The sequence below is a fragment of the Tamandua tetradactyla genome, chromosome X (genome assembly GCF_023851605.1).
Source record: "Tamandua tetradactyla isolate mTamTet1 chromosome X, mTamTet1.pri, whole genome shotgun sequence".
Taxonomy (NCBI): domain Eukaryota; kingdom Metazoa; phylum Chordata; class Mammalia; order Pilosa; family Myrmecophagidae; genus Tamandua; species Tamandua tetradactyla.
The window spans coordinates 174,539,255-174,561,075 of NC_135353.1; the positions used below are offsets into that span (position 1 = coordinate 174,539,255).

The 21,821-nt window shown below is 56.7% G+C and overlaps 1 protein-coding gene and 1 non-coding gene across 4 annotated transcripts in view; both read left to right on the forward strand.

Moving 5' to 3' along the window:
• Nucleotides 1-8,586, forward strand: part of LOC143671336 (serine/threonine-protein phosphatase 2A regulatory subunit B'' subunit beta-like) — a 56,446-nt gene extending 47,860 nt beyond the window's left edge. For all 3 annotated transcript variants that reach the window (XM_077146459.1, XM_077146460.1, XM_077146461.1), the window contains exons 8-13: nucleotides 2,624-2,672; nucleotides 3,033-3,122; nucleotides 3,552-3,727; nucleotides 4,745-4,863; nucleotides 4,979-5,085; nucleotides 8,081-8,586. In XM_077146459.1, coding sequence (XP_077002574.1) covers nucleotides 2,624-2,672; nucleotides 3,033-3,122; nucleotides 3,552-3,727; nucleotides 4,745-4,863; nucleotides 4,979-5,085; nucleotides 8,081-8,213 — 674 coding nt within the window. In that variant the 3' untranslated portion in view covers nucleotides 8,214-8,586. The remainder of the gene's footprint in view (nucleotides 1-2,623; nucleotides 2,673-3,032; nucleotides 3,123-3,551; nucleotides 3,728-4,744; nucleotides 4,864-4,978; nucleotides 5,086-8,080) is intronic.
• A 6,582-nt stretch (nucleotides 8,587-15,168) lies between these two features.
• On the forward strand, nucleotides 15,169-15,284 carry LOC143672406 (U5 spliceosomal RNA). Its single transcript, XR_013169855.1, has one exon. It is a non-coding gene; the product is annotated as a U5 spliceosomal RNA (small nuclear RNA).
• Nucleotides 15,285-21,821: the final 6,537 nt, after the last annotated feature.

The following is a 21,821-nucleotide window of genomic DNA, read 5'->3' on the forward strand; positions in this document are numbered from 1 at the left end:
GGCTTCCCTGACCCCTCTCTGGGGTCTCCCTGACCCTTCTCTGGGGTCTCCCCACCCCCCACTGTCCTGCAGGGTGCCTGGGCCTGTCCCAGTGTCTGTCCCCAGCCTCTGAGGCTCTGGGCTTCTTGTCAGTTCCGCCTCACATCTGGGTTGAAGGGAGAGGCTGGGACGGCCCTGAGGTAGCCGTGTCGCGATGAGGGAGCCTCCGTGCCTAAAGGTGGCTGCTGGCAGCTCAGTGCCGACAGCGTGCGGCACACACCGTGCTTCCTTCACGACGTTCTGCCCTGCAGCCCCCTAGAGGGAGGGTGTGAGTTTCCATCTGCCGGAGACCCCTGGCTGGAGGCCCCAGCATGAGGGCAGCTGCGAGGAGTATGTAGTGGACACGTGTAGCTGCTCGGCCAGCTCCCCGTCTCTGCGAGAGGGGCAGGCCCTGCTGGCCGCTGTGCACCCCTGCGGGGTCCCGCACGGATCTCCTTCAGGCCCACTTTAGACGTTGTCTTCAGAGCCGCGTTGGCGAGGGTGTTTCCAGTTCTGACACCACCGCCCTCGCAGCCCTCACGTTAGGCCCCATGTGCTCGCGGGGCAGGACGCTGGGCCTGCCCACAGCCAACAGCTGCTCTGCTCCACACTCCTTCCCGGCTCGAGCCCTGCAGCCTCGCACACTCAGATGTATGCGGATGCTCTCAGAAGGACTAGGACAGTAGACGGCCTTGGGCCGCCAGCGTGCACACACAGGTGAACTCAGATGGACGGGCTTGAACCACAGGCCTGAGACGCACAGGTGGACTCAGACGGGCGGACCTAAACCACAGGCCATGGGTGGACACAGGTGATCACAGATGATGGATGGACCACGGACACACAGATGTCGTTGGACCGCAGACAACCTGAGACAGCTACAGGCTACAGATGGCCACAGATGTCAGATGGCTTTGTGCAGCCCCAGATGCTGGGCAACCTTGAGTGGCCTTAGGCGTCCTGAGCCCTGGACCCTCGGACGTCCTGAGACCTGGACCCTCGGACGTCCTGAGACTGGACCCTCGGACATCCTGAGACTGGACCCTCGGACATCCTGAGACTGGACCCTCGGAAATCCTGAGACCTGGACCCTTGGATGGCCTGGGACTTGGAACCTGTCACGGCCACAGTAGGGTCCAGTGCCGTCGGCCTCAAGCATCTTGAGCTCCCGTGAGGCCAGGCCTGGGAGTGGTGGGACTTGCGGCTGCTTACAGCCGTGGAGCCCACGTGCTGCCCTGGCCGTGGTGGTGGAAACACAGCGAGATCCAGAGCCCAGGGCATGGCCATGCATGGACCGTGCTGAGCAGAATGTGCCTTCAAATCAGTAGCACTCCCTCCTCTGTTGCCTTCGTGGGTGCGGCTGGGCTGCAGCCCTCATGTTTTCAAGTTGCTCTGGGTGGGCTGTCGTGAGCGGGAAGGAACTGGACTTTGGCCTTAACATTCCACAATGTGGGGGGAGGGAGCCAGGCTGGGGTGGATGGAGGTGCCAGGCTGGGGTGGAGGGTGATGCCAGGCTGAGGTGGAGGGTGATGCCAGGCTGGGATGGAGGGTGATGCCAGGCTGAGGTAGACGGAGGTGCCAGGCTGGGGTGGAGGGTGATGCTAGACTGAGGTGGACGGAGGTGCCAGGCTGAGGTGGACAGAGGTGCCAGGCTGAGGCTGGGGGAGGTGCCAGGCTGGGCTTGAGGGTGATGCCAGCCTGGGGTAGAGGGTGATGCCAGGCTGAGGCTGGGGGAGGTGCCAGGCTGGGGCTGGGGGGATCCTGGGCTGTGGGGTCCCAGACCGCAGTCTGTCCCTCCTTTTGCTGTGGGGGTGCTATGGACTATCCCCTTTGTGTGTGACTTGGTGCCTTCCTCTGATGACCTGCAGAGGGTTTTCTCTGTGACGGGCTGGCAGCTCCTCCTTACGCCGTGGGAGCAGAGGTGGCCGTGGCCAAGCCAGCAGGCCCGTAGTCCCAGGCCATGTCCCTGGATGGGCAGGGCTGCCGCTGGTTGCTGGGGTAGGAGGACCTGCTGTCAGCCCCCCGCTGGGCGAGCGTGTGGCTGAGGCAAGGGCGTCTGCGGGCACAGCGTGGTGGGACTCGCTGACCGCTTATGTCCGCCGTGGCTGGGGCTGTGAAGCACGCTGGTTTCCATCGCATGGGCAGTCTGAGCGGGTCTGGTGGTTGGAGACGTGGATGGGTTCTCTCTGCACGTCTCTGGGACCCCACGGCAGCTCTTTGCTCCATGTTCTCTGTCGCCAGGGTCAGGAGGAACGCGGGCCTAGGTCTTGGGACATGAGTTGCCTGGGAGGGGTGGGCCAAGTGCCGGGGAGCATGCAGCCCCCAGGGTCTCGGCTCCAAACACAGCACCAGGTTCCTGGCCAGCTGAGGGATGTAGAGCCTAGAGGACGGGACGTGAGGCCAAGTGGGGCCCATGGGGCCCAGGAGGTGGGAAGTGGGGCCCATGGGGCCCAGGAGGTGTGGAGTGGGGCAGAGTGGGCCAGGAAGTGGGGTGTGGGGCCCAGGAGGTGGGGAGTGAGGCAGAGTGGGCCAGGAGGTGGGGGCAGTAGGGGCCGGGGAGAAGAATGGTGACACCACCAGTGATGGCTGGACTGTCTGTTGGCAGCCATCTCTACGAAGATGATCGACAGGATCTTCTCAGGAGCAGTGACGCGGTGAGTCCTCAGGCTGGCACTGGGGGTTCCTGCTGGACTCTGCCATCAGCCCGCAGGGTGGTCCATGACCTGCCCAGACGCTCCACGTGAGGCGGGTCATCTGTGTCTAACCCCCTGGGAGCTGAGGGGACCGGGGCAGGGGCAGCAACCCAGGGCTGTCAGCTGCAGACCTCTTCTCAGCGGGGAGCACCTGCCCCATGGGGTCTGCAGCTCGGGGGCTCCGTGCAGGTGCAGCTCGGGGCTCAGGGTGCAGCTCGGGGCTCAGGGTGCGAGAGACGCAGTGAGGTCGTGACTCACTTCAGCGTCCCCTGGCGTGCTGTGACACCCCTCGTGTTCCCTCCTTCTGGCCGCTGTCCTCAGAGGTAGACGCGTACAGAAAGAGGGGAAGCTCAGCTATGCAGATTTTGTCTGGTTTTTGATCTCCGAAGAAGACAAGAAAACCCCGACCAGGTACGCACTGAAGTGATCTGAGAGGACTTGAGGCTGGGGGTGGCGGCCGAGGCATTCCCAGCGCATGGGCAGGTCCTAGGCCGTGGGCATCCTCCGAGTCCAGGCTGCGGACATGTCCAGTCCCGGGCCGCGGGTGTCCTCCAGTGCCACAGAGAAGTCACACCAGTGCTGCTCATGTCTGCGCGGGTGTGTGTGCATCTGCACACAGGCCGTGTGCTCACATGTGACCTCAGGCAGCCCTTGGCTGCATGTTCCCTCATTCTGCTGCCCGTGTGGTGGGCGCCTGCTCACATGTGCTCGGTGGACATGGCCCAGGTCAGCACTGACCTGCATGCGCTGCTGCTGTACGGTTGTGTGGGGTGTGAGCTCGGGGGGGTCTCTCCCATGCCCCGCGCCCCCACCCGCTGCCCTCACGGTGGGTCTCTGCAGCATCGAGTACTGGTTCCGCTGCATGGACCTGGATGGGGACGGGGTCCTGTCCATGTATGAGCTCGAGTTCTTCTACGAGGAGCAGAGTCGCCGGCTGGACAGCATGGCCATCGAGGCGCTGCCCTTCGAGGACTGCCTCTGCCAAATGCTGGACCTCGTGAAGCCCCAGAGCGAGGGTAAGTCTCGGGGAGGGGTGGGGGCCTAGGAGCAGGGGGCATGCAGGGGGGCGGGGGCCTGAGAGCAGGGGGCATACAGGGGGGTGGGGCTGAGGGGCGGGGACCTGAGAGCAGGGGTCATGCAGGGGGGCTGGGGTGAGGGCAAGGGGCATGCAGGGGGGCGAGGGCCTGAGAGCAGGGGGCGGGCAGGGGGGCGGGGCTGAGGGGCGGGGACCTGAGAGCAGGGGTCATGCAGGGGGGCGGGGGCCTGAGGGCAGGGGGCATGCAGGGGGGCAGGGGCCTGAGAGCAGGGGGTGGGCAGGGGGGAGGGGCTGGGGGCGGGGGCCTGAGGGCAGGGGGCATGCAGGGGGGCGGGGCTGGGGGGCAGGGGCCTGAGAGCAGGTGGGATGCGGGAGGGCGCAGTTTTGTCCCCACCCTCATGCCCTCCCTGAAGCCCTGTCCTCGTCCCGCCCATGCATGGCCCCTGCCTGTTCTCCACATTCTTGCCGAAACCCCCATGTGGCCCCATCCAGGCCCTCAGCCATGTGAGGAGGGGAGGCCACCCCATGTTGTCAGGGTCCCTAGCAAGTTGCATGGGGGGCCTGGGAGGCGGCAGAGCATGCTCAGTCACAGCCTGGGGTGACCCTATGGCCTCTGTCTAGGCCAGCGGCACCAGGCAGGCTGTGTCCGAAAGGGGTGCCATGTCTGGGCTCCCCCACGTCCCAGTGTCGGTCTCTGGACCATCATGGAGCAAGCATGGCTCACGCAGCCTGCACGCCCCCACCTCCAGTCCCTCTGTGTCCCCCATGACCCCCCAACCCAGGCATGGCTCCTCCAGGGTGACAGACCTGTGGCGGTTCTAAATGTCCCACCTGTAGTGCACACAGGTGGCCACGGCGGTGCTGGGCGTCCTGGCACGGCAGCCCCCGTGCCCGCGGTGGCGGGCTGGGCCTCGGCAGACTGGCTTCGTGGGAGACACGGGGCTGGGTGTGGGCAAGGGTCTGGGGGGTCTCTGAGCAGGTGTTCGTTTTTCTGCAGGGAAAATCACTCTCCACGATCTGAAGAAATGTAAACAAGCGAATGTGTTTTTTGACACATTTTTCAACATTGAAAAGTATCTTGACCATGAGCAGAAAGAGCAGATGTCCTTGCTGCACGTGGGTGTTCCCCCACCCCGGGCCACGTACCCCAGAACCACCGTGCCTCCCTTGTCCTCTTGCCCCACCCCAGGTCCGCCCCCGCCCCCCGGGGCTGACACTGTCTCCTACCCAGGAGGGCGACAGCGACGGGCCCGAGCTCTCGGACTGGGAGAAGTACGCTGCTGAAGAGTACGACATCCTCGTGGCTGAAGAGGCTGCAGGAGACCCCTGGGACGACGGGTGAGGGGGAGGCGCCTCCTCGGGGGTGGGCCGGGAACTAGGGTGAGAGGCTGCTCCACGCAGAGCCCGGGTATCCCACGTCCCGCCTGCAGAACGCCTTTCCTCAGATCCACGCATGCCCAGGTGTCCCGTCCCCACCACCTTGCCTTCACCTGTGGCACGTGGCCACAGCGACACTGCCCTCGACCAGGCCCTCCCTGGCCACTTCCTGGGAGGGTCCCTGCCCTAGGGGCAGCCCACGTGCCCCTGGGAGCTTCTGCCTCCCCCCAGCCCAGAGAGTGCCATGGCAGGGGCAGCTGCGGCCGGCTGGCAGGTTACGCTGAGTGGGTTTGCACGGCGGGTGGAGCACGTAGAGGTTTTACTGCTGAACTTGCAGCAGGCGAGAGCTGCCCATCCTGAGGGTCTCACAGCACGCTCTGTCTCCATGACCTCAGAGACATGGCGTCCTCGCCGGGGCGGGGTCTCCTTGCCTGCAGGTATGAAAACAGCCCCATGGCAGTCACGGGGCTGGGAGTCAGATGTCCGGCTCCTGAGCCAGGGCCTCTGACGGGCCGAGCCTCAGAGACATCTGGGCTGCCCCATGACCTCACCCCACCATCAGGCCACGGCCAGCCTCGAGCTCTCGCTTGTAGTCACCCTGGAGAGAGCAGGGTGGGGCCTGATGGTCAGGGGCAGCAGGGCTAGTGTGTGCTGGATGCCCAGCTCTGCCCAGCCAAGCGCCAATGGCACGGGGCCCATCTCATGGATGGTGTGGGGTTAGTGCTATGTCGAGTCACAGCCCTCGCCAGCCACGTCCAGGGAGGTCAGTGCAGGGCCAAGCCGGCACCCACTGCTTCCTGCCTGGGCGAGTCTGGACATTCCCTGCACAGGGGCTTGAAACAGGCACAAGGGGGCACTCTTCTCCACCCTGGCACTTGCCTGCTCAAGGCTCCTGTCCTGTGGGTTTGCCTCCCCCAGAGGGTCCGTGGAATCCATTGCCCAGCCGCCTGGCTCTCGGCAGCGCGTCCCTCTGGGGGGTGGACACATTTGAACCCGTCTGTCTGGACATTTAGGGTTTCCACTTTTCAGCCAGTGATGTCCACTTGTTGTGTGAACATGCATTCGTTTCTCTGGGTAACGCCTGGGCATGGGGTGCCGGGTCATGGCCCCTGCACTTAATTCTGTAAGTGAAGTGACCCCCGTTTCCCACGGAGCTGCCCGTTTCAACCCTCGGCCACCCCGAGGACCCGTCTCAGTGACTGGGATGGTCAGGCTGGATCTCAGCCATTCCAGCAAGCGTGCAGAGGCCGCTCCTTGTGCTCGTCTTCTCACGTGCTTGTCTGCCAGCCACACATCTTCCATGGGGCTCTGTATTGGGTGCTCACTTTGGGGCGTTTTCTTGTTACTGAGTTTTAAGGGTTCTTTATATCTTCAGGATACAAGCCCTTTACCGGGCATGTGATTTCCTGTTTTCTCTCATTTTGGGGTGTCTTTTCATCTTCTTTGATGTTGTCTTTCAAAGAGGAACTGACCTTCACTGTGAGGCAGTGCAGTTTATCGCTTTGTTTTCAAAGACTGTGCCCTTTGGTATCAGAGCTTGAGAAATCTGCATAATTCATAGCCGCAGAGGTTTTCTTCTACAGGTTCTGTTTTTAAGTTTGCATTTTTATCGGTGTCCATTTGAGTGGGGCGTGGTGTCTCTCTGGAGGCCAGCTGAGCATGTGCGAGAGCGGTCACTCTCGAGGCCCACGCTGTTGCAGTGAAGCTTGGTGAGCCCCTAGCGTTCCTGGGATACCCTGTTCTGCCACAGTGCGCTGTTCCTCCGTGGGGCTGGAGTCAACAGACATGCCGAATTTTTCCAAGAATCCCCTGCCTGTGCAGCGAGGGGCCGGCGTGCAGCGAGGGCTGGTGTGCAGCAAGGGGCTGGCGTGCAGCTCTTTTTCTATGACCTCCCCATCCTGACCTCAGCCACGGGTAGCGCTGGCCTCAAGGATGCGTCAGGAGTAGTTTGCGGAGAAGGCGCGATGCCTTCCTGAATGCTTGGCAGAGGCACCAGTGACGCTGTCTGGGCGGGCGGGTGTTGTCTGGCGTTGTTGAAATGTGGTAGGTGTGCAGCAAGATGCAGGCATTCGAGGGGTTGCTGGCGTGTTGTGATGTCAGTGCCCACACAGCATGTGCCCACAGGCGAGGGGCCTGGCCCACCCGTGCACCGGCCCAGGAGCGCGCTGCCACTCTCTCTAGGCCAAGGCACGAGTTTGCACTCCCACACCTGTGTGGGTCGACTTTCCGGGGAGGGCCCTAGGGGCTTTAACTGCCCGGTCAGGGACTGCAGGGACACAGGCTCTCAGGTCACTCTCCTCTCCACAGAACCCGGTGGCTTGTATCATCCTGCACGGCACGTCCCAAGTGCCCAAGCCTTCCTGAGGGGCTGTGGGCGGACACTGGCCATCTGAGCGCAGCTCCGCAGCCCACCGTGCCCCGGCTCGGCTGTCCCCACCCCTTGGTGCCCTCATCCTCAGTCCCGTTCCTGGACAGGAGCTCGGGCTGCAGAGCCAGTGGTGCGGATGGCGGGTTCACATCCTGGCCCTCCGTCCACGCCTGGGTTGGCAGCGAAGCACTGGGCAGAGGCGGGGACAGCCCCCTGCGGGGCCCCAGTCACCCCTACCCACTGAGGGCACCCATTGTCCAAGGAGTGGGGGTCTGGAGTTCCTGCAGGGGTCCAGTTCCCCGCCCCTGTTGGAGGCACCTCCTAGGACGGGGCATGTGCGGCAGCTGGTCTCGGCAGGGGAGAAGAAGTCCAGCTGCATCCAGGAGGCCCCTCCTCCCACCCACGGGGCTGGTCTTGGCTCCCCGTGGCAGGAGAGGCCGGCAGAGCTCGGCCCGGTTCTGCCTTCCCAGACTGTGCCGGGAGCCTCCCTGTGTCCCACCCCATGCAGGTCCCTGCCTCCGAGAAGCTCCTGGCCACGGGCCAGCCCTGAGCCCCACCCATGCCCTCATGCGGTCACTGTCGCCACAGGTTCGAGGCCGAGCTCAGCCCTGTGGACCCAAAGCTGCGTCCCCAGCTGGACCCGCGGCCATTCCTGGAGGCGCCATCGGGCCTGGGCGCTGTGGACCTGTACGAGTGCACGGATGACCTGCAGCTGCTGTGACCACGTGCGCCTGGGCCGAGTGCTAGGTTTTTGTTATTTATTCAACTCCAACCTTCTCTGAGCCGTTCTTTAGGGTGAGTGTTTCCCTGCTCAGAGCACTCCAAGCTCGCCGAGGACTCCCGCCGGGCGCCGCAGGCCAAGGAGGGGCTCTGGGACCTGCAGCATAGCTGCCCGCCCTACCCGGGGCCCCAGCCGAGCCTGTGTCCAAGGGGGTCCCCTCGGCTGCAGGTGGTGTGTCCAGGCCCGGGAGGCGTCAGCGCCTTCACTCGTGGCTTGGCTTGTGGGTGCTCTCCCTGTAAAGGTGCAGAAAGATGGAACCGACACATGTTTTCCAGGATTGCGTTTGTACTTTGAATAAAGACCTTGAAGCATTTCTGCAGGCCTGAGTTTGTCCAGCGGGAGCCAGAGGCCCGGCAGGTGCTGGGTAAGCTACTGTCCGCGGAGACGGCCTGCGGCCCCGAGTGAACACAGGAGCTGAGCCCACGGGGGACGGGGCCTCTCGGCTCCAGGTGCTCACTTGCAGCTGGACATGGGGAGGCGGCACGCAAGGCCACACCTGGCCACCACCCAGGAGCCGCCAGGCACAGTGACGCGTGGGGACTGTGGGGGGCGGTGGGGGCGCAGGGAGGGGAGTAGTGTTCATGGGGAGGAACCACGAGTCCAGGAGCGTGGTGCAGAGGGGCGAGGCACCTGCAGCCACCGGCCCGAGGGAGAGAGGCGCTCCAAGCTGGCTTCGTGCTGCTTGGACAGGGGTCCTGCCGGCCTCCACCCTTGAAACTTCCAACAAAGACCCAGACACCCAGAGACATGTGCTGGGGTCTGCAGTTCGATGTGTGGGGTGAGGGTCCCACGGGGCTGGGGGCTCCCCCTGCAGAGCGGGGACACAAGTCCCCTCCCATGCAGCCTGTGTGTGCAGCCGGCAGATCAGACATGCCAGCAGCACCTGATGGCCTGGCAAGCGCACATCACAGATGGACAGATGCCTGAACAATGCTGGGCACACGGGCCCAGGATCCCTGACATGCGCGCACAGAGCATCCACCTCTGGGCCTCCAGCCCCCTTGGGCTTGGGACGGCAGCGCCATCACCTCCAAAGAGCCCCCAACTCCTCCCCCGATAGGAGCTACACGGGAATGGGGGGAAAACAGCGGGCGGAGGGGCACCAGGGAGACGGGGCAGGTGACACAGCCACAAGGAAGGCCGGAAGGGGCTGGAAGGACCCTCCACCCGAGCCACGCTGACCCCATGTCGGGCCTCAAGCCCCCAGACCAGTGAGAGAACAGACTTTGTTGTTTCAAGCTGCTCAGATTGGGTAATGTGACAAATCCCAGAAAGGTGATACCGCCCCAATACGGCGGAGAACGAAATGTCTGGATTGCACAAAAAGCCAGCAGGAGTGCCAGCTGCCACCATGGGGGCTGAGCGAGGCAACGTCACCCCAGACGCCCGGCTGCACCCACACCAGCACTGGAGGCCCAGGCATGTCTGTCCGTCCCTCAGCCCGAGGCCTCCATGAGGGGCCCCAGGGACAGCCAGGCAAGTGACGGGTGGTGGCTGTGGCCCTGCACAGGCTCCGCTGAGCCCTTGTCCCCCCTCCCCAGACTGCGGTTGGCCCCCAGGCACCTCAGCAGCGGCCGGCGGGGACAGTGTCCAGCCCCCGTGTCCACAAGCCCAAGTCCCGCTCCCGGCCCACAGATCTGCCCCTCCTGTGCCCGCACTTCTCCGCTCCTCCCTCAGCCAGCAAAAGGGGGTTCCAGGGGAGGACGGGACAAGAGGGCAGGGCCTGAGATGCAGGTGTGGCTGCCCACAGCCCCAACACCCCACTGCATGGTGGGTGGTCTGCCCCAGCCATGGACTGCCCCCCCGTACCACCCCCCCCCCCCACGTCCCCAGCTCACCATCCCCCTGCCCAGGCTGCTGTCCCTCCAGGGAGATGGGGCCATAAGCGAGGGCTGGAAGAGTCTGGAAGGACCCTCTTTACCCGAGGCTGCTGGGCACAGAACTCACAGCAGTCCAGGCTCAACTCGTGGAAGAGGGGGGGGTCTTGCAGGTGAACTTGGAGTTGCTGAGCAGGACGCTGAGGTTGGGTCCTCCTCCTGCACTGCCTGCACCTCTACCTGCAGCTCAGGTGTGTACCAGCACCCCTCACCTGGGTGTGCCATCCCCTTTCACCTGGAGCTCAGGTGTGCACTGTCCTTGATCGTGGGCAGGTTAAGTCCAGGGTGAGAGCACAGTGGGTGGTGTTCCAGGTGCTGGCTACATAGAAGGGGCCCAGGTGACCTCGACAGGCCACGGGGGAAGCCGTGTGTCACGCGCGTCGGGTAGAACTGCCAGGGGAGGCACAGCTGTGTGGATGAGGCCGGCAGAGACGGGCCTCCAGCCCTTGGGCGCACTAGAGGGGCAGGCGCTTACCCTGACCGCGGCACCACGTTTCCTCGGGGCCTCAGGTCGGGATAGACCCGCGGTGGGGGTGGGGGTTGCACCCTCCCGTCCACACCTTGGCGCCTGCACAGGTGATGACTGCCTAGGAGAACCCAGACTCCGGCCGCCACCGTCCCCAAAGCGGAGGGGGCAGGAGTCACCAGGGGGGCGGCCAGTCTTGCCGTAGGGGCCCAAGGCTGCACCCTTCCCACCTGCTCTCGTCTGCACAGGACTCGGCAGGCACCAGGGGCTCGGGAGGGCACCAAGGGGGCCAGTGCCAGGGCCCAGGCAGGACCAGGGCAGGGCACAGAGATGGGGATCGTGGCACAGGCGAACAGCTGCAGAGGACGAATTCCTGGAGTGAAGAAAGCATGGAAAACCGGCCAGGATGCAGAAAGAAAGCACGAGATGGTAGTACAAAATGGGGGAGGGGGGCCCGCAAATGAGAACAGACGGAACCAGCAGCCGCGGGCCAAGAGGCAGGCAGACCTGGAGAGCGCAAACAGGAAACGCAGGGGTAGAGGGAGGGGGTGAGACACAGCTCAGGGGTGGCCGCAGGAAACCCGCCTGGTCTGTGGTAGGACACTGCCATTTCCAGGGGGCAGGGCGTGAGGCCCCCGGGGGGCCCCTTGGAGGGATGTGGAGACCATGGGGTGCTGATGAGTGCACAGCAAAAGAGGCTGCATGGCCAGAGCACAACAGCTCGGCTATTTCTAACGTGGAGAGATGCAGAGAAAACAGCCACAGTGCGGGAACAGCCTGGCTCTGCTATCAGCATCTGCCCCGCGGCCGAGGGGCTGAAAGGAGGCGGCACGGTCCAGCAGAGCTGCCCAGGGCAGTGTCCAGTGCGCCCAGAAAGCACCGCACAGCCTCCCGCCCTCGTCCTGCGCCACCTCCTCAGCCTCGGGTAGACCCAGCCCCCGGGACCACCGTTACAGGCTGGACCGTCATGAGTGCATCACCACGCCCCCTCCCTGGCCCCGCTGTCCTGACTGACCACACAGAGCCCCACAAGCTGCAGAGTCTACGGGAAACTCTGAGGACGTTGAAGGACCACCTGTGAAAATAAGAAAGGGGAAGACTTCTGCCGTGTAGACGTGGCCGGTCTAAGCCAATTCGGCAGGTGAACTCACTGCCCCCCCCCACCACATGGGACATGGCTCCCAGGGGCGTGGTCCTCCCTGCAACGTGGGACAGATATCCTGGGATAAGTCTGGACCTGGCATCAAGAGGTCAAGAAAGCCTTCTTGACCAAAAGGGGGAAGAGAGAAATGAGACAAAATAAAGTCTCCATGGCTGAGAGATTTCAGAGTTGAGAGGTTGTCCTGGAGGTGTTTCTTACACATTCTCTAGATTATCCCCTTTTTAGTTTATGGGGTAGTGGAGAGGCTGGAGGAGGTACCTGAAACGGGCGACCTGTGCTCCAGTAGCCTTGTTTCTTGAAGGTGATTGTATAATGATGTAGCTTTCCCAATGTGACTACGTGGTTGTGAAAACCTTGTGTCTGATGCTCCTTTTATCTGTGGTATGGACAGAGGAGTAAAACATATGGATAAAAATAAATAATAGGGGCAAATGGGGTAAAATAAATTGGGTAGATGGAAACACTAGTGGTCAGTGATGGAGGGGTATAGGATGTATAGTTTTTCCTTTTTTTCTTTTCATTTCTTTTTCTGGAGGGATGTAAATGTTCTAAAAACGATCATGGTGATGAATACACAACTATGTGATGCTATTGTGAGCCACTGATTGTACAGCACAAATGGACTGTGTGTGTGTGCAGATTTCTCAGTAAGGTTTTTTTTTTTAATAAAAAGAACAGGGGAAGAAAACTTTCAAAAGCAAAATGCAAATGAAACATAAAACAGCTAGTAGAGAGGAGGTCATACTGAGGACTAAACTCTCAACGTAAGAGGCCAGCAGCCTGGACACGCTGTCCCACGACAGGTGGTGATGGCAACGACACCCCAAACGCAGGCGGTATAAGGGGGATGGGGTAGTAGAGATGAGGGGGGAGGGGCAGCCCAGCCCAGGATGGACCCAGCAGCCGAGCGTGGGGCCCACATCCCTGGGCCCCGGCCTCCATCCACCCCAGCACGGCCCAGCAGACAGCTCGTCCCTCCCTGCCAACCCACCCGGGAACCGCAGGGCAGACAGAGGGGCTCGAGTGGTGCCCCCAGGAGACCCTTCATCCTGAGACCCTTCTCCTGACTCCATGTGGAGAGAGAGTCTTGGATGAGACCAGTTCACAGAGGAGCAGCGCCTGGCAGACCTGACTGGGGTTCTTAGGGGAGAACCGGACAGACAGGCTGCCCCATCCTGGTCAGGGTCCCTGTGGCAATGTCCCCAAAACTGCAGTAAAACTTTAAATGGAACACAGACCTATCAGGAGCCGTTGCCAACACTGCCAAATGGCGACTCCAAGTTCCAGCCCTAACCCTAACCCACCCGGCCCTGCTGTGAATCCCTCGCATGCTGGGCCACGGGTGCTGGAGAGGGTCTGGACACCCCAACCAAGCACTCTTGGGAGAACTTGCACAAAAATAACTGAAATTCAGAAGCAGCCCAGAGAATGTTACATTGCTCAAAGAAATCAAAGACCTACATAAATGGAAGGACATTCTGTGTTCATGGACAGGAAGGCTCAATATTCTTAAGATGTCGATTTTACCCAACGTGATTTACCGATTTCCAGAACCCACCTTGGCAGAAATGGGAAAGCCACTTATCAAATTCATATGGAAGGGGAAAGGACTGCAAATAGCAAAGCCATCTTTAAAAAGAATGAAGTCGGAGGACTCACTTCCTGGTCTTGAAACTTAGTACAAACCCACAGTAAGCCAAACGGCACGGAGCAGGCACCAGGACAGACAGACCGACCAATGGAATTGAACTTAGGGCTCAGAAATCAACCCTCACATGTATGGCCAACTGGTTTTCTGACAAGGGGCAAAAACCACTCGATTGTGAAAGAAGTCTCTTCAACAAATGGTGCTGGGAAAACTAGATCTCCATTTGCAAAAAAAAAATAAAGGAAGACCTCGTGCCTTACTCAGACAACTCAAAATGGATCGAAGACTTGGAATTCAGGACTATAAAGCTCTTAGCCAGAAAATATAAGGAAGCGCCTTCAGGACTTACTTTAGGAAATAGTTTTTTAGACTTTACACCCAAAGCACAAGCCACAAAAGTAAACAATCAAATGGGACCTCATCAAAATTAAAAATCTCTGTGTCTCAAAGGACTTTATCCTGAAAGTAAAACAAGAAACTCCATAATGGGAAAAAAAATATTTAGAAACCACATATTCAATAAAGGATTAATATGGGGAATATATAAAGAAATCCTCCAACTCAACAACAAAAAGACAAACAATCCAGTTCAAACGAAATGGGCAAAAGACTTGAATAGACATTTCTCCAAAGAAGATACACCAATGGCCAAATAGCACATGAAAAGATGCTCAATATCATTAGCCATTAGGGAAATGCAAAACAAACCCACAATGAGACACTGCTTCAAATCCACTAACATGGTTGCTATTAAAAAAGAAAACTACAAGTGTTGGAGAGGAGGTGAAGAAATAGGAACACTCACTTATTGTTTATGGGAATGGAAAATGGTGCAGCTGCTGAGGAAAACAGTTGGGCAGTTCCTCAGAAACCTAGTTATAGAATTACCATATGGCCTGGCAATCCCACTTCTAGATATATGCTCAAAGTAATCAAAAGCAGGGACTCCTATATTTGCACACCGATGTTCACAGTGGCATTATTCACTGTTGCCGAAAGATGTAAGGAACCGAGTGTCCCTCCACCTATGAATGAATAAACAAAACATGGTGTGTATAGATGTACACGATAGAAGAATATTCAGCTATAAAAAAGAAAGCATGCAAAAAACATGGCTGAAGATGGAACACATCATGTTGACTGAAATAAGCCAGACTCAAAAGGGACACATACTGAATGGTCTCGCTGATAGGAAGTAATTAGAACAAGCAAACTCAGTGTAAGAATTTGGAATATAGGTTACCCGGGATTGGGGTGAGGAAAGGACTGGGAAGACTTAAAATGTACAGGGTTTCTATTTAGGAGATGTTTTGGTAATGGATAGCGGTGATGGTAGCACAACATGACAAATATAACAGCACTGAAATATATATTTGAATGTGACTGAAAGGGCAAATGTTAGATTATATCTATGATCACAGCATAAAAATCCAAAGAACTACAGGGCACAGTAAACCCTAAGTTAAAGTACGGACTATAGTTGGTAGTACAAGGCTAAAAATGTTCTTTCACCAATTTTAACAGGTGATGCACATCAAGGCAAGGTATTAACAGTGGGGTGGTAAATAGGGATTCTGTATTTTATGCATGATTGTACTGTAAATGCACAACTCTCTAATATGAACAAATGAATGAATGAGTGAATGAATGGAAACCACTGCCAACCCCCAAAAAGCAATCTAGGCAAAGTACTTGCAACAAATGACAACAAAGGGCTAAATTTAATAAAGTTAAATAGATCGATACTCTGGTTTCTCTTCAAATCACATAAATCTTTTGCTTTTCACTAAAGATTTCTGTGGAGAGAAACAATTCTGAGTTTATACCCAATTTTTCAAGGCCCTGCTTTTCTAGAGCTAATAAAACTGTTCGAAAAATTTAAACAGATTGAAATCATACAAAGTATCTTCCCAAATTATAATGAAATAAAGCTAGAAATCAATTCCAGAAGGAAAACTGGAAACTTTACAAATGTGTGGAAATTAAGCAACACACTATTAAACCATCAATGGGTCAAAGAAAACATCACAAAGGAAATTAGGACGTACCTTGAGATGAATGAAAATGAAAACATAACATACCAAAACTTACAGAATGCAGCCAAGGCAGTGCTCAGAGGGAAATTATTAGTTATAACTATGCATTTTTTTATTTAAAAATTTATAGTTTATTATTAGTTATTTCAAGTATGTAGGAAAACTATCATTTTCCTATACTGTTTATTTTGTTTCTAACAATCTTACTGAATTAAGAGTTCTAAAAAATGTTCAGTTTATCTTGAATTTCTTAGACACACAATTGTATCAATTATAAATAACTATCCCATCTGACATTTAACTTTTTATTCCATCTCAACAATAATGTACAATTTTATCTCAGCTATGAGATTTTGCCCCAGTTGGTATATCATGTTTTTTTTTAACTTATCATTGCATTTATTCATTTTCATAAAATACATCTGCAGAAATGTTGCATCAGAAACTGGTGTCACAAAACATGTGAAACAAATTTGCATTTTTACATATGTTACTTGTAACATAAATACCCATTACATGTTCAGAAATTCAAGAAGTCCATCAAGTTTTGACCATGATTTTCAAAATATCTAAGAAATAGAGAAAAAAATAAAAGCACAAGTATAGCACATACCAATTCTATTTTTGCTTGTAAAAGAGTGTTCAATAAAAATGCATGAATCCATTAAGTTGGGGGGCATGTTCAAAGAGCAAACTCTATATATTTTTAAAAAGAGATTATAAATCAATAACCTAACTCCACCTCTGAAGAAATAGAACAAGAATAGCAAATGAAACCCAAAGTTAGTAAGAAGATAAATGAAAAACAATAGAGGGATTCAAAATGAGAAGCTTTTTAATATATATATATATCAATGACATCAACAAATCTTGAGCTAGAATGACAAAAAGAGAGAACACAAATAAGAAATTTAGAAATGAAAGTGTGGGCATCACTAGTGACCCTACAGAAATGAACAGGGTTGCAGGAGGATACTATGTACAAGGGTATGCCAACAAGTTAGCAAACCTAAAGGAAGTGAACCAACTCTTAGAAACATAAAAATTATCTAATCCAACATAAGAACAAATAGAAAATCTCAATAGACCTTTTTAACAAGGAAAGGGACTGAATCAGTCGTCAAAAATCTCCCAACAAAGACAAGTCCGGGACCACATGTTTCACTGTTGCCTTCTGCCAAACACTTAAAGAAGATTTACATCCATCCTCCCTCGAACGCTTCAAAAGGTAGAAGACAGATTACTTCTGAACTCATTCTATGAGGCCAGTGTTACCCTAACACCTAAGTCAGATACAGTCAATGCCAAGAAGAGAAAATTACAGGCCACTATTCCGTTCGATACAGATGCAAAATCCTCAGTTACACACTGGCAGACGGAATCCAAAAGCCCATGAAAAGGATCCTCCACCTTGACCAAATGGGACTTATCCCAGGATCACAAGGACAGTCCAACATAAGGGACTCGACCGACGGGATACACCAGGTGACTAGAATGATGGAAAAAGCACACCTGATCATCTCAGTTATGCAGGAAAGGCATTTGAAAAACCCAACACCCTTTTGTGATAAAAACACTCAGAAAACTAGGGATGGAAGAGAGCGTTCTCAACGTGGTCAAGGGTATTTCTGATAAACCCACAGCTAACCTCAACCTCAATAGTGAGAGACTGAGAGGTTTTCCCCCAAGTTCAGGAACAGGACAAGAATCATTCAGCATCATGCTGGAATTCTGGCTGGAGCAGTAAGGCAAGAAAAGGAAATAAAAGGCATCCACGTTGGAAAGAAAGAAATTTTAAAATATCTGTATATGCAGATGGCACGATCCTATATAGAAAATTCGAAAGAATCTACAAGAAAGCTGCTACAACTAATAAGTCAACTCAGCAAAGTCGCCGGATACAAGACAAATGCGCAGAAGTCTGATGATTCCTGTACACCCATGAACTGTCAGGAAAGGAGAGCAAGAAAACAATTCCATTTATAACAGCATCTAAAAGAATAAAATACCCAGGATTACATTTAACCAAGGAGGTGAAAGACTTGTACACTGAAAACTGCAAAACACTGAGGAAAGAAATTGAGGAAGAGCTGAGTAAGGAGAGAACCTGCGTGCACGGGTCGGAAGACTTGACGTTCCTAAGATGTCAATTCTGCGTAAAGGGACCTACAGATTTGACGCAGTCCCTATCAAAACTCCAAGAACCATTTTTGTGGATGTGTGAAAGCCGATTCTCAAGTTCGTAAGGGGAATAGCGAAAACAATCTTGAAAAAGAACAAAACTGCCAGGTTCCCGTCCTGAGGTCCAGTCTTCCTACAGTTCAAGCGGTGTGGTGTCAGCCTAGGGTTAGACACCAACCGATGGGGTGGAGCTGAGCTTCCTGAGTTACGCGTCTGCAGCCTTCAACAATGGGGGGGAATAGTTTCTCCCACAGAACAGGCTGGGACAACTGGAAATCCGCATGTAAGAGAATGATTGTGACTGCCTACCTCTCACCATATGCAAGAACCAACTCAAAATGTGTCTGTGGTCTAAACGTAAGAGGGAGCACTATAAGACTCTAAGAAGAAAACACACGGATATATCTCCAGGACCTTGGAGTAAGCGATGGATTTTTAGATTTTACACCAAAAGCATAGGCAATGAAAGAAAAACTAGATAAATCGGTCTTTGTCAAAATTAAAACACTTGTGCAAAGGACATTATCAAGAAACTGAAATCCAACTTACAGAATGGGAGAGAATATTTGGAAACTACAGATCAGTTTAATATTCAGAATGTGTAAAGAAATCCTTCCACTCAACAAAAAGACAAATGACCCAATTAAAAAACAAATGGGCTCAGAATCTGAAGAGACATTTCTCCAAAGAGGATATTCAGATGGGCAAAGGGTTGGGAAAGATGCTCAAGTTCATTACCCGCTGGAGAATGAGGGGCTAAACCCGTGAGGAGATGCCTCTCTACACCCACGAGGGTGGCTAAGGGCAACTGAGAACAACAAGTGTTGGCAAGGAGAGGGACGAGTGAGAACCACAGGGCTGTGCTGGTGGAACTGGAACATGGCGCAGCTGCTGTGGACGATGGTGTCCTCAGAAAGTCGATGATAGGATTCCCACAGGACCCGGCAGGTCAGAAGACGTGAAAGCAGGACGTGAGAGAGAAGTGCCCGCCAGCACCCATGAAGGACCAGCGGTGGGAGCAGCCCGTGTGCCCATCAACAGATGAGTGTCTGGCCAAGGGCTAATGTCGTCTCACAGTACACGAGAAGACACCCCAAGGGATCCCAAAAGGCCTGTTCATGACAGAACAAGAGAGCCCCGATAACTCAGCCACGAGTCCGCCCGTCTGTCGTCTGCCCAGCCTCCTGCACCTCGGGAATGTTGGCATCCAGGACCCGGCCAGTGCCTTCCTCCGTGGGGGCCCCTGAGACCTGGAGATGGGGGTGCAGTTCAGGACGCAGCCCCACTCGTGCTCTGTGAGCTGTGGACGGTGCCCCCCAGGCTGCCCCCACTCTGCCTTTCCCTCCCCTCCATGTCTGCAGGACGTGGTCGGAAGGACAGAGAGAAGCCCAAGCACAGGCTCCGCCCAGGCCCAGGGGGCTGAGGATGAGCAGGTGGCCGGGCAGGCTGAAGGCGTGGGGGTGGTCCGGGGAGCAGGTTCCTGCACCCTAAGACCCCCAGCACCCCTCCACCTGCCCTGTGTCTCCACGCACAGGCCCTGGACACAGTGGGCCAACAACGGGATGCACAGAGCAGAACCCCCCTACAGACCTGGGGGGGCACAGGGACACCCCTACACACACCAGGGGAGACACAGGGCTGACCCCACACAGACCTGGGGGGGCACAAGGCCGACCCCCCCAACTCGGGTGTCTTGAGGTAGAGACACAGAGGAGCCACCCTCTAGAGGTTAAAAATAGAAAATCCTTCAAACAGAAGAAACCGCGAGGCCGGAGCAGAAGGAGCCACCCTGACCTCACCTGCGGGCAGGATTCACGCAACTCACCAGGCCTGGGGACCCGGCGGGCACCACGGAGACGTCAGGCCACCTCGTGCTGTGCACTCAGGAAGCCCGAGGATGGTTTCGCCTTTGCCAGGTGCAGCCCACGCTGGGGTTTGTACTATAAGGGCTGAGCACAAGCCCCTTTACCCTAGTGTGTGACTACGGATACTCGGACAATGTTCCAGAAGCGCCTCCCGTGACCACGAGCCTGCGACTTTCAGAAAGCACCATCCAGTCACCTGGGACCCCAACTGTGTGGGGCTCAGGCATGGGGGACCCCAGCCAAAGAGAGGGATCTATCCATGGGGGCGTGTCTCAGCCACAGGGGGTACCCCAGCCAAAGGGAGAGGGGTCCATCCACGGCAGGGGGTTCCAGCCAGTCCCCCCCGTCACTGCCTGTGACCGTCTGGCTCCTCCCGTGGCCCTCCCCATGGTGGCACAGTTGGGGTGTTGCACCCACCTTCTGCTGAGCAGGGCCCTGGGGTGGCTGGTGCCTGTGGCTGGGCCTCATCAGCTCCAGGAGCCTCAGCTCCTCGGACAGACGGGCACACGGGTAAGGCTCAGGCTGGACCAGGGTGCAGGTTAAGGGTGTGAGGTGCAGGGTTAGGGTGCAGGGAAGAAACCCACACACGGGAAAGTCACCCCTCAGGGGTCCCCAGGCCGCATGTGGGGACCCCCCCTAGCTTCTCCCCATCCTCCAGGTTTGCTGGGCCCGGGAAGCCCTGGGTGGGCCGAGGCCAGGGCAGGGCCTTCTACACCACCTACCCTCCCTCCTGCACAGGCAACTGTTCCCTCCTTGACTCCAGACAAAAGCAACCTGAGCACTGACCTGTCCCCAACTCCACTGGACATCCCTGGGTGGGCAGCTGGTCTGGGGCTGCAGTGGTCTCCCAGGAGGGCACAAAGTAGGTGGCCTGGAGGGCGCAGTGGGTGCCAGCCGGACACATGGATACCCTGAGAAACCAACCTCATGGGGGACCCTCAACACGAGGTCCCCACAACTACATGGTCCCCCCCCCCCCGAGGTCGTGAGGACCCCTTGACCCTGCAGCCTTCCCACAGGACAGCCCAAGTCACAAGGCAAACCTCTGCCTTCTGAGCTCAGGTTCTCTAGAGAAACAGAATCAGTAGGAGATGTCTGTAAATATAAAATCTATAAAAGTGTCTCATGTAGCCACGGAGACGCAGAGTCCAAGGCCTGGACAGCAGGCCGCGAGCTGGCAGCTCCAAGGAAGGCTGTCGATGAACTCTCAGGAGAGGCTGGCTAAAGCAGGAAGAGTGACCGTCTCTTCTGAATCCTCCTTAAAAGCTTTCCAGTGATTAGATTAAGCATCACTCATTGCAGAAGACACTTCCCTTGGCTGGTGACAGACGAAATCAGCAATGGCTGATTTAATTCTATGAAATGTCCTCATAGCAACAGAGATGGCCAGCACTTGCCTGAACAGACAACTGGGCACCCCCACCTGGCCAGGTGGACAAATGAACCTGCCCATGACACAGCCCAACCCCCAAGGACTCCTGCGTCCCATTCCCTGACCCCTGGGCCCACCTGTCCCATGGTCCCACCTCTCCCCTGTGCCCACACCCCAACCTGTGGCCGTAGTCTCACCTGTCCTGAACCCCCACACCCCCACCTGGATGGGAGGCTCCCCTCGCGCCGCTGGAAGGAGAGCTGGCCATCCTGTCACCATGGCCCCAAGCCCAGCCCCCAGGTCCCCAGTACCCAGGGCAGAGGGGGGTCCTCTCTGCATGCTCTGCATCTAGGGGGACCCTGCACTAGACAGGCAGGGGATCCAGAGCAGGAAGGTCCACCCAGGGCGTACCCAGCAGGATGAGGAACGCGGACAGAATCCCTGACCACAGGTGGGTCCTGCCCCTGCCCGAATCCCCCCATCATGGTGACCGTGTTACTGCCTCACCCTGGCCCTGTGGCGCTGGGAGACCCCAGCCATGGTGAGGGACCAGACCCTCACCATGACCCCAGCTCCCCTGAAGGGACCAACACCGAGTGTGGGTCAGCTGTGGCCCCTCCTGAGTCCCCTGCACCCCACTGGCCCCCACTTGCTCTCAGAAGGTGGCCAGTCCCTGCGGGTGGGGCGGGTGGTGGCAGTGCGGTGTCCCTCCAGCAGGGCTTGGGGTGGGGGCGGGTGATCTCGGGTGGGTCGGGGTAAGACAATGGGGCCAGGGACCTCATCACAGCCCAGCCCCGTCTCCAGCAGCAACACCTGACATGGGGCCCTCCTCGAGCATGGGGGCACGGGGGTCACCATCCCTGGAGGACCTTCCTCCTCCCACGCGGCACCCAGCGTTGGCGGTCAGGCGGAGACGTGGCCAGCAGAGGCTGGGCACAGGA